This window comes from Mercurialis annua, linkage group LG1-X (genome assembly GCF_937616625.2).
Source record: "Mercurialis annua linkage group LG1-X, ddMerAnnu1.2, whole genome shotgun sequence".
NCBI classification, from domain to species: domain Eukaryota; kingdom Viridiplantae; phylum Streptophyta; class Magnoliopsida; order Malpighiales; family Euphorbiaceae; genus Mercurialis; species Mercurialis annua.
In genome coordinates this window covers 38,654,514-38,667,552 of record NC_065570.1, presented here as the reverse complement: position 1 = coordinate 38,667,552, position 13,039 = coordinate 38,654,514, and the positions used below count along the sequence as shown (strand labels likewise).

General features: G+C 32.4%; 1 protein-coding gene across 1 annotated transcript; it reads right to left on the bottom strand.

The window, feature by feature from the left end:
* Positions 1 to 822: 822 nt before the first annotated feature.
* LOC126668049 (uncharacterized) lies at positions 823 to 1,337 on the bottom strand. Its single transcript, XM_050361266.2, has 2 exons — positions 966 to 1,337; positions 823 to 876 (listed from the first exon to the last, which is right to left on the bottom strand). Exons 1-2 carry the CDS (start codon positions 1,291 to 1,293, stop codon positions 860 to 862), a joined length of 345 nt encoding a protein of 114 aa, XP_050217223.1. The 5' UTR covers positions 1,294 to 1,337; the 3' UTR covers positions 823 to 859.
* Between the last annotated feature and the right edge of the window lie 11,702 nt (positions 1,338 to 13,039).

Below are 13,039 nucleotides of genomic sequence, written 5' to 3'. Positions count from 1 at the left end.
AGTTCGATTTCTCCGTTCAGACACACCATTCCATTGTGGTGTTCCAGGTGGAGTCAATTGAGAAACGATCCCACAATCTCTTAGATGATCTACAAATTCTTGGCTTAAATATTCACCACCTCGATCAGATCTTAGTGTTTTAATATTTTTACCAAGTTGATTTTGTACTTCATTCTTAAATATTTTGAACTTTTCAAAAGATTCAGATTTATGTTTCATCAGATAAACATAACCATATCTACTGAGATCATCAGTAAAAGTAATGAAGTACTGAAATCCACCTCTAGCATTTGTACTTAATGGACCACATACATCTGTATGTATAAGGCCCAATAAGTTTTTAGCTCTTTCACCTTGTCCAATAAAAGGTGTTTTTGTCATTTTGCCCATTAGACAAGATTCACATGTTTCAAATGATTCATAATCAAATGAATTCAAAAGTCCATCTCTTTGAAGTTTTGATATGCGTTTCTCATTTATATGGCCTAAACGACAATGCCAGAGATAAGTAGAGTTTAAATCATTTGACTTAAACTTCTTAGCATTGATGTTATAGATTGATTTTTCATTAGTGTCTTCAACATTTAAAATATAAAGACCACTACTGCGTGGAGCATATCCATAAAGAATGTTATTATGCGAAATACTGCATTTATTATTCCTAATAATAAATTCAAAACCATCCTTGTCCAAACAAGAAACAGGAATAATATTCCTACACATGGTAGGTACATAATAACATTTGTTCAAAGATAAAATAAGTCCACTAGGCAAAGATAACTCATAAGTCCCTACAGCTAAAGCAGCAACTCTTGCTCCATTGCCAACTCGTAGGTCCACTTCGCCTTTTGTCAAACTTCTACTCCTTTTGAGACCCTGCACATTAGTACAAATGTGAGATCCAGATCCAGTATCTAATACCCATGAATCAGAAGTAGAAAGATTAATTTCTATAACATGAATACCTGAAGTGGTAGTCTCACTACCCTTGTTCTTCTTCAGATCATCCAGATATTTCTTGCAATTCCTTTTCCAATGTCCAGGTTCCTTGCAGAAAAAGCAAGTTCCTTCCTTTGGCGGTTTTGCTTTGGGTTCATCCTTGGTCTTGGGCTTGGACTTGGGTTTAGACTTCTTGAAAGCCTTTCCCTTGCCCTTACCAGACCTTTTCATACCCTTTCCCTTGTTGACCATAAGAACATCCTTAATCTCATTCTTGATGTTCTTTTCAGCAGTTTGAAGCATCCCATGCAACTCTGTGGTGGTCTTCTCCATATTATGCATATTGAAGTTCATGATGAAACCATCATAAGCCTCAGGCAAAGATTGGAGAATAATGTCTGTAGCCAACTCTTGGGCAATTGAGAGACCGAGCCTGTCCAAATGTTCAAGATGACCCTTCATCTTCAAAACATGAGGACTAACTGAGCCGCCAGTAGTCAACTTGCAAGAAAGCAAATCCTTGATGGTATTGAACCTTTCAATTCTTGCTCTCTCTTGGAACATTTCCATGAGATCAGTAATCATGGTGTTCGCATCCAATTCCATCATTTGCTTTTGGAGTTCATTCTCCATGCATCCAAGCATAATGCAAGTGACATCAGTAGAGTCATTGAGATGCTTCGTATAAGCATCCCTTTGAGCTCTAGTAGCAGCAGGAGTTGGTTCCTCAGGGAGGGGTTGATCAAGGATATATTCCTTTCTTTCTTGCCTCAGAACAATTCTTAGTTTTCTGCACCAGTCCAGAAAGTTAGTGCCATTGAGCTTATCCTTCTCAAGGATTGATCGCACTGATGAAGTAGGTGTAGTGTTTGTAGCCATCTCTACAACAATAAATATACAAGTAGCATTTAATAAAAGGCACAATAAAATTCCCACAACATATATCCATAATTCATATAAAAACCCTTAATGTTAATTTCAACAATTGAAAAATAATAGTGGGACAAGATCCATATTTCACCCTACTTCAAGTAAACTTTGGCTTATCACTTTAAGTGGGGTTTATTTAGGTAGGTAACACTTTACCAATTACATCTCATGCAATTCTTGAACATAGAATATTAACATCACATGTAGTCTTGATATTCTATCTTATACCCTAGGTTCAAAACTATTTTGATAACCTAGTTAAGTCTAACCAAATCAAACATATGGATATCACTTTTATCCAACTTATCTTACTTAGATGACTTTATACATCATGCTTTGGCATAGCCTATACATAGCAATCTAAGTCTTGACAAGTGTTATTACAATGGGAGGTATATTGAAGACTTAATATTAAATAAGGGTTTGTTATTTATCCTATTTAGTTATCCTATCTTATCACATGTAAAATAATCATGCAAAGCATATAACCAATAAGATAAACATTAAAACATATTATTTTACTATTTTAAATCATATTTAACAACAATCATATAAATATGTTATTCATGATAATTTAAATCATATTTAAAATTTATCATTAAAGTATTAAAATAAAATACATGACAAAAACACGCCGGCTTAAAAGGATAACGGTCCTTAATGGGGTGTATCAGCGGGGTCCAAGGGGCGCGGCCCCTTGGCGGGGTCTGGGGGCAGCGCCCCCAGCGGGGTCCAAGGGGCAGCGCCCCTAGCGGGGTCCAAGGGGCAGCGCCCCTGGCGGGGCCCGGGGGCAGAGCCCCAGGCGGTTTATTTTAATATGTTCAAAACAGATTAAAATAACCCCAAAACCTTAATTACTGCATCTTAAAAACTGTTCAGAAACAATTTATTTAACACTTAAATAACAACAGTTTCATTAATTCGGCTCATAGCAGGATTAAATACAGTTTTATAAATTATGTTCATAACATAATTAAACACAGTTTTATCAATAGAATCAAAACAGTTTCACAAACAGTTTACTAATCCTATTCAAAACAGAATTACTAATAGAATCAAAACAGTTTCACAAACAGTTTACTAATCCTATTCAAAACAGAATTACTAATAAAATTAAAACCAGTTTCACAAACAGTTTACTAATCCTATTCAAAAACAGTTTTCCTAATAGAATTAAAACAGTTTCATAAACAGTTTACTAATCCTTATTCAAAAACAGTTTTATTATTCTGTTTCCCCTTTTCTTATCAATTCGTATGAACATTAATACTACGAAACCTTTAATCAAATTAAAACGTAATATTAATTTAGAACAGTATATTCGAAGTTTTAATCACATTAAACAATTAATCAAATTAATTCTTCATACTATTTTTCATACAATTAATCACATAAACGTTTTATTTATAATTACAACGAATTATAATTCCTTCAAAAACAATTTCGAAAAACAACCCCTTTTTCAAAACAGAACATATAATAAGCATATATCACATATATACTCAGAATCTAATTAATCAAATTACAAGCAGCTCCGATACCACTGTTGGGTTTTATTGTTTCATAACGCAGCGGAATTTCAAAAATTTATCTAAAAACCCAAACCAAGATCCATGTAATTCGAATTAAATAAAACAATTACTTACTTGTATGTCGAATTCAACAGCAATGTAGGAAGGAAGGAGGTGGTTCACTTTGGTGATACCTGGCCTCGGATCAGAAACGCCTCCAAAAGAACGCGTCCTCTACGAGTATCCACACGAACAGACCTTAGCCAAAACTAGTGCTTGTGTGCTAGCACTATTGCTTCACAAGCAATTTCGAATTTTAGTGATTTAGTGAATAATGAATTTCGTGATTCTCAAACCAACTGCTTAATGAGTATTTATAGTGATAAATAACACTAGGGTTTGAGACAAATTCGAATTTCAATCTCATTGCAATTCTACAAGTTTATGTTTATCAAAAACTCCTTTTTGATAATTATCCATATATATTAATTACTATATTTATTATCTTCCAAAAATAATAAATTAAGGAAAACACTTATCCTTAAATTTCAAATTAATATATATATTTATTAATATATATATTACGAATTATATATATATATATATATATATATATATATATATATATATATATATATATATATAATTAATCACTTAATCACATTGGGCTTGTACAACCCATAACTGTTTTGGGCCTGTTCTTAGTGTGCGACCCTGTAGGTTCATATAACGTTGGCAGTAGGCTCGAAATCCCTATTTCAGCCCACAAGTCATAAGTGGCCTCTAGCAAGACATTATGACTACCCAAGTTATATGAATATCGATAATCCGATTTAACCATTTACAATAATATTTTAATCACTTTGTCTCTCGATATCCAGATTGAATATAAGGCATAGTTATGTCATCCTTATAACATTCAATCATTAGATTCTTGACTCTAAGTAGACTGAAAATGATAACTTCTTATCAATTAGCATGGCCATGCATTTTCTTCAGTCTATCTTCTTCAAGGGGCCCATAAATATCTTACTCAAATAAATGAGGGACAAATTCCTTCTCAGTCACTCACATTTCTCACATAGTTACTTTCATATCAAATGACAATCTATTCCATTATCCTGTTAAAGATAATGTAAGACTGTATCAAAATATGAAATAGCTATGTAGAAATCCATGATGATTTCAAGGTCAAAGGATTATACTAATAGAACTGTAATGAGAATTACTTATGATAGTGATCTATGTAGTATTCTCACAGTGGGTCATCCAGTGCCTTATTTCTCAAATAGCACCTATGATTTGACTTAATATCTCATATACATGATTAGTAAAACATAATCATCAGTCAACATCATACTAGTCTCAATGTTCTATTAAGACTAGGGATAGATGGTATATAATTCTTTTATTAAACCTAAGGGTTCTACTATCAAGTCACATACTCGATGACCTTAGAAAGAATTAACCATTCAAATATTTTAATCATTAATATAAAATGATAAAAAACTGCCAATCAATAAATAATAAAATGATAAAGTCAAAACATGGTCAAACATGATTGACCTAGTGCATATCACTAACAAATGTTTCACCTTTTTAGCAATTTAAACCAAACGTTTACAAATGTTACGAAACAAATCCAAATGTTTCATATTTTTAGCATTTTAAGCCAAACGTTTACAAACGTTACAAAACAAATCCGATTGTTTCACCTTTTTAGCAATTTAAGCAAAACGTTTGCAAATGTTACGAAACAAATCCAATCGTTTCACCTTTTCAGAGATTTAAGACAAACATTTTAAACGTTATGAAACCAAACCAGACGTTTAAAATGTTAGGAAACAAATCCAAACGTTTCCCCTTTTAGCGATTTAAGCCAAACGTTTACAAACATTTCGAAACAAAACCAAATGTTTCCCCTTTTTAGCGATTTCAGCCAAACGTCTACGAACGTTACAAAACAAATCCAAATGTTTCACATTTTTAGCGATTTAAACCAAACGTTTACAAACGTTACGAAACAAATCCAAATGTTTCACCTTTTTAGCGATTTAAACCAAACGTTTACAGACGTTTCGAAACAAATCCAAACGTTTCACATTTTTAGCATTTTAAGCCAAACATTTACACACGTTACAAAACAAATCCAAATGTTTCCCCTTTTTAGCAATTTAAGCCAAACATTTCCAAATGTTACTAAACAAATCCGATCATTTCACCTTATTTGGGATTGAATCCAAAAGTTTACAAACGTTACAAAGCAAATCCAAATGTTTCACCTTTTTAGCAATTTAAGCCAAACGTTTCCAAATGTTACGAAACAAATCCAATCTTTTAACCTTTTTAGGGATTGAATCCAAAAGTTTACAAACGTTAGAAAACAAACCCAAACGTTTCACCTTTTTTAGCAATTTAAGCCAAACGTTTCCAAATGTTACGAAATCAAATCCAATCGTTTCACCTTTTTAGCCATTTAAGCCAAATATTTAAAACGTTATGAAACCAAACCAGACGTTTAAACCGTGAGGAAACAAATCCAATTGTTTCTCCTTCTTAGCGATTTAAGCCAAATGTTTACAAACGTTATGAAACAAAACCAAACGTTTCCCCTTTTTAGCGATTTAAGCCAAACGTTTACAAACGTTACAAAACAAATCCAAATGTTTCACCTTTTTAGCGATTTAAACCAAACGTTTACAAACGTTACGAAACAAATCCAAACGTTTCACATTTTTAGCATTTTCAGCCAAACTTTTACAATCGTTACAAAATAAATCCAAACGTTTCACCTTTTTAGCAATTTAAGCCAAACGTTCCCAAATGTTATGAAACAAATCCAATCATTTCACCTTTTTAGCGATTTAAGCCAAACGTTTAAAATGTTATGAAACTAAACAAGACGTTTAAAACGTTACGAAACAAATCCAAATGTTTCACCTTCTTAGCGATATAAGCCAAACGTTTACAAACGTTACAAAACAAAACCAAATGTTTCCCCTATTTACCGATTTACGCCAAACTTTTACAAACGTTACAAAACAAATCCAAATGTTTCACTTATTTAGGGATTTAAACAAAACGTTTACAAACGTTACGAAACAAATCCGAACGTTTCACATTTTTAGCATTTTAAGCCAAACATTTACAAACGTTACAAAACAAATCCAAATGTTTCACCTTTTTAGCGATTTAAGCCAAACGTTTCAAAATGTTACGAAACAAATCCAATCGTTTCACATTTTTAGCGATTTATGCCAAACATTTAAAACGTTATGAAACAGAACCAGACGTTTAAAACGTTACGAAACAAATTCAAACGTTTCACCTTCTTAGCGATTTAAGCCAAACGTTTACAAACGTTACAAAACAAATCCAAATGTTTCGCCATTTTAGCGATTTATACCAAACGTTTACAAACGTTACAAAACAAATCCAAACGTTTCCCATTTTTAGCATTTTAAGCCAAACGTTTACAAACGTTACAAAACAAATCCAAATGTTTCACCTTTTTAGCAATTTAAGCCAAACGTTTCCAAATGTTACGAAACAAATCCAATCGTTTCACATTTTTAGGGATAGAATCCAAACGTTTACAAATGTTACAAAACAAATCCAAACATTTCACCTTTTTAGCAATTTAAGCCAAACATTTCCAAATGTTACGAAATCAAATCCCATCGTTTCACCTTTTTAGCGATTTATGCCAAACGTTTAAGACGTTATGAAACATAACCAGACGTTTAAAATGTTACGAAACAAATCCAAATATTTCTCATTCTTAGCGATTTAAGCCAAACGTATACAAAGCGTACGAAACAAAATCAAACGTTTCCCCTTTTTAGCGATTTAAGCAAACGTTTACAAACGTTACAAAACAAATCCAAATGTTTCACCTTTTTAGCGATTTATACCAAACGTTTACAAACGTTATGAAACAAATCCGAACGTTTCACATTTTTAGCATTTTAAGCCAAACGTTTACAAACGTTACAAAACAAATCCGATTGTTTCACCTTTTTAGCAATTTAAGCCAAACGTTTCCAAATGTTACGAAACAAATCCAATCTATTCACCTTTTTAGGGATTGAATCCAAACGTTTACAAACATTACAAAACAAATCCAAATGTTTCACCTTTTTAGCAATTTAAGCCAAACGTTTCCAAATGTTACGAATCAAATCCAATTTGTTTCACCTTTTTAGCGATTTAAGACAAACGTTTAAAACGTTATGAAACCAAACAAGAAGTTTATAACGTTACGAAACAAATCCAAACGTTTCTCCTTCTTAGCGGTTTAAGCCAAACGTTTACAAACGTTACGAAACAAAACCAAACATTTCCCCTTTTTAAGCGATTTAAGCCAACCGTTTACAAACGTTGCAAAACAAATCCAAATGTTTCACCTTTTTAGTGATTTGAACCAATTATTTACAAACGTTACGAAACAAATCCAAACGTTTCCCCTTCTTAGAAATTTAAGCCAAACGTTTACAAACGTTACGAAACAAAACCAAACGTGTTCCGGTTTTAGCGATTTCAGCAAAACGTTTCCAAATGTTACAAAACAAATCCAATCGTTTCACCTTTTTAGCGATTTAAGCCAAACATTTAAAACGTTATGAAACCAAACTAGACGTTTAAAACGTTACGAAACATATCAAAACGTTTCACCTTCTTAGCGATTTAAGCCAAATGTTTACAAATTTTATGAAACAAACCAAACGTTTCCCCTTTTTACCGATTTAAGCCAAAAGTTTACAAACGTTACAAAACAAATCCAAATGTTTTACCTTTTTAGCAATTTAAACCAAACGTTTACAAACGTTACGAAACAAATCCAAACGTTTCGCATTTGTAGCATTTTAAGCCAAACGTTTACAAACGTTACAAAACAAATCCAAATGTTTCACCTTTTTAGCAATTCAAGCCTAACATTTCCAAATGTTATGAAACAAATCAAATCGTTTCACCTTTTTAGGGATTGAATCCAAACGTTTACAAACGTTACAAAACAAATCCAAACATTTCACCTTTTTAGCAATTTAAGCCAAACGTTTCCAAATGTTACGAAATCAAATCCCATTATTTCACCTTTTTAGCGATTTATGCCAAACGTTTAAGACGTTATGAAACCAAACAGACGTTTAAAACGTTATGAAACAAATCCAAATATTTCTCATTCTTAGCGATTTAAGCCAAACGTATACAAAAGGTACGAAACAAAACCAAACGTTTCCCCTTTTTAGCGATTTAAGCCAAACGTTTACAAACGTTACAAAACAAATCCAAATGTTTCACCTTTTTAGCGATTTATACCAAACGTTTACAAACGTTACGAAACAAATCCAAACGTTTCACATTTTTAGCATTTTAAGCCAAACGTTTACAAACGTTACAAAACAAATCCGATTGTTTCACCTTTTTAGCAATTTAAGCCAAACGTTTCCAAATGTTACGAAACAAATCCAATCTATTCACCTTTTTAGGGATTGAATCCAAACGTTTACAAACATTACAAAACAAATCCAAACGTTTCACCTTTTTAGCAATTTTAGCCAAACGTTTCCAAATGTTACGAATCAAATCCTATCGTTTCACCTTTTTAGCGATTTAAGCCAAACGTTTAAAACGTTATGAAACCAAACCAGAAGTTTAAAACGTTACGAAACAAATCCAAACGTTTCTCCTTCTTAGCGGTTTAAGCCAAACGTTTACAAACGTTACGAAACAAAACCAAACGTTTCCCCTTTTTAAGCGATTTAAGCCAAACGTTTACAAACGATGCAAAACAAATCCAAATGTTTCACCTTTTTAGTCATTTAAACCAAACATTTACAAACGTTACGAAACAAATCCAAACGTTTCCCCTTCTTAGCGATTTAAGCCAAACGTTTACAAACGTTACGAAACAAAACCAAACGTGTTCCGATTTTAGCGATTTCAGCAAAACGTTTCCAAATGTTACAAAACAAATCCAATCGTTTCACCTTTTTAGCGATTTAAGCCAAACATTTAAAACGTTATGAAACCAAACTAGACGTTTAAAACGTTACGAAACATATCAAAACGTTTCACCTTCTTAGCGATTTAAGCCAAATGTTTACAAACTTTACGAAACAAACCAAACGTTTCCCCTTTTTACCGATTTAAGCCAAAAGTTTACAAACGTTACAAAACAAATCCAAATGTTTTACCTTTTTAGCAATTTAAACATAACGTTTACAAACGTTACGAAACAAATCCAAACGTTTCGCATTTGTAGCATTTTAAGCCAAACGTTTACAAACGTTACAAAACAAATCCAAATGTTTCACCTTTTTAGCAATTCAAGCCTAACATTTCCAAATGTTACGAAACAAATCCAATCGTTTCACCTTTTTAGGGATTGAATCCAAACGTTTACAAACGTTACAAAACAAATCCAAACATGTCACCTTTTTAGCAATTAAAGCCAAACGTTTCCAAATGTTACGAAATCAAATCCAATCGTTTCACCTTTTTAGCGATTTAAGCCAAATGTTTAAAACGTTATGAAACCAAACCATACGTTTAAAACGTTAAGAAAGAAATCCAAACGTTTATCCTTCTTAGCATTTTAAGCCATAAGTTTACAAACGTTACAAAACAAATCCAAATGTTTCGCCTTTTTAGCGATTTAAACCAAACGTTTACAAACGTTACAAAACAAATCCAAATGTTTCCCATTTTTAGCATTTTAAGCCAAACGTTTACAAACGTTACAAAACAAATCCAAATGTTTCACCTTTTTAGCAATTTAAGCCAAACGTTTCCAAATGTTACGAAACAAATCCAATCAATTCACATTTTTAGGGATAGAATCCAAACGTTTACAAATGTTACAAAACAAATCCAAACATTTCACCTTTTTAGCAATTTAAGCCAAACGTTTCCAAATGTTACGAAATCAAATCCCATCGTTTCACCTTTTTAGCGATTTATGCCAAACGTTTAAGACGTTATGAAACCAAACCAGACGTTTAAAACGTTACGAAACAAATCCAAATATTTCTCATTCTTAGTGATTTAAGCCAAACGTATACAAAGGGTACGAAACAAAACCAAACGTTTCCCCTTTTTAGCAATTTAAGTTAAACGTTTACAAACGTTACAAAACAAATCCAAATGTTTCACCTTTTTAGCAATTTAAACCAAACGTTACGAAACAAATCCAAACGTTTCGCATTTGTAGCATTTTAAGCCAAACGTTTACAAACGTTACAAAACAAATCCAAATGTTTCACCTTTTTAGCAATTCAAGCCTAACATTTCCAAATGTTATGAAACAAATCAAATCGTTTCACCTTTTTAGGGATTGAATCCAAACATTTACAAACGTTACAAAACAAATCCAAACATGTCACCTTTTTAGTAATTAAAGCCAAACGTTTCCAAATGTTACGAAATCAAATCCAATCGTTTCACCTTTTTAGCGATTTAAGCCAAACGTTTAAAACGTTATGAAACCAAACCAGACGTTTAAAACGTTACGAAACAAATCCAAACGTTTATCCTTCTTAGCGTTTTAAGCCAACGTTACAAAACAAATCCAAATGTTTCGCCTTTTTAGCGATTTAAACCAAACGTTTACAAACGTTACAAAACAAATCCAAACGTTTACCATTTTTAGCATTTTAAGCCAAACGTTTACAAACGTTACAAAACAAATCCAAATGTTTCACCTTTTTAGCAATTTAAGCCAAACGTTTCCTAATGTTACGAAACAAATCCAAACGTTTCACCTTTTTAGGGATAGAATCCAAACGTTTACAAATGTTACAAAACAAATCCAAACGTTTCATCTTTTTAGTAATTTAAGCCAAACGTTTCCAAATGTTACGAAATCAAATCCCATCGTTTCACCTTTTTAGCGATTTATGCCAAACGTTTAAGACGTTATGAAACCAAACCAGACGTTTAAAACGTTACGAAACAAATCCAAATATTTCTCATTCTTAGTGATTTAAGCCAAACGTATACAAAGGGTACGAAACAAAACCAAACGTTTCCCCTTTTTAGCAATTTAAGTTAAACGTTTACAAACGTTACAAAACAAATCTAAATATTTCACCTTTTTAGCGATTTATACCAAACGTTTACAAACGTTACGAAACAAATCCAAACGTTTCACATTTTTAGCATTTTAAGCCAAACGTTTACAAACGTTACAAAACAAATCCGATTGTTTCACCTTTTTAGCAATTAAAGCCAAACGTTTCCAAATGTTACGAAACAAATCCAATCTATTCACCTTTTTAGGGATTGAATCCAAACGTTTACAAACATTACAAAACAAATCCAAACGTTTCACCTTTTTAGCAATTTAAGCCAAACGTTTCCAAATGTTACGAATCAAATCCAATCGTTTCACCTTTTTAGCGATTTAAGCCAAACGTTTAAAATGTTATGAAACCAAACCAGAAGTTTAAAACGTTACGAAACAAATCTAAACGTTTCTCCTTCTTAGCGGTTTAAGCCAAACGTTTACAAACGTTACGAAACAAAACCAAACGTTTCCCCTTTTTAAGCGATTTACGCCAAACGTTTACAAACGATGCAAAACAAATCCAAATGTTTCACCTTTTTAGTCATTTAAACCAAACATTTACAAACGTTACGAAACAAATCCAAACGTTTCCCCTTCTTAGCGATTTAAGCCAAACGTTTACAAACGTTACGAAACAAAACCAAACGTGTTCCGGTTTTAGCGATTTCAGCAAAACGTTTCCAAATGTTACAAAACAAATCCAATCGTTTCACCTTTTTAGTGATTTAAGCCAAACATTTAAAACGTTATGAAACCAAACTAGACGTTTAAAACGTTACGAAACATATCAAAACGTTTCACCTTCTTAGCGATTTAAGCCAAATGTTACAAACTTTATGAAACAAACCAAACGTTTCCCCTTTTTACCGATTTAAGCCAAAAGTTTACAAACGTTACAAAACAAATCCAAATGTTTCACCTTTTTAGCAATTTAAACCAAACGTTTACAAACGTTATGAAACAAATCCAAACGTTTCGCATTTGTAGCATTTTAAGCCAAACGTTTACAAACGTTACAAAACAAATCCAAATGTTTCACCTTTTTAGCAATTCAAGCCTAACATTTCCAAATGTTATGAAACAAATCAAATCGTTACACCTTTTTAGGGATTGAATCCAAACGTTTACAAACGTTACAAAACAAATCCAAACATGTCACCTTTTTAGCAATTAAAGCCAAACGTTTCCAAATGTTACGAAATCAAATCCAATCGTTTCATCTTTTTAGCGATTTAAGCCAAATGTTTAAAACGTTATGAAACCAAACCAGACGTTTAAAACGTTACGAAACAAATCCAAACGTTTATCCTTCTTAGCGTTTTAAGCCATAAGTTTACAAACGTTACAAAACAAATCCAAATGTTTCGCCTTTTTAGCGATTTAAACCAAACGTTTACAAACGTTACAAAACAAATCCAAATGTTTCCCATTTTTAGCATTTTAAGCCAAACGTTTACAAATGTTACAAAACAAATCCAAATGTTTCACCTTTTTAGCAATTTAAGCCAAACGTTTCCAAATGTTACGAAACAAATCCAATCGTTTCACATTTTTAGGGATAGAATCCAAACGTTTACAAATGTTACAAAAC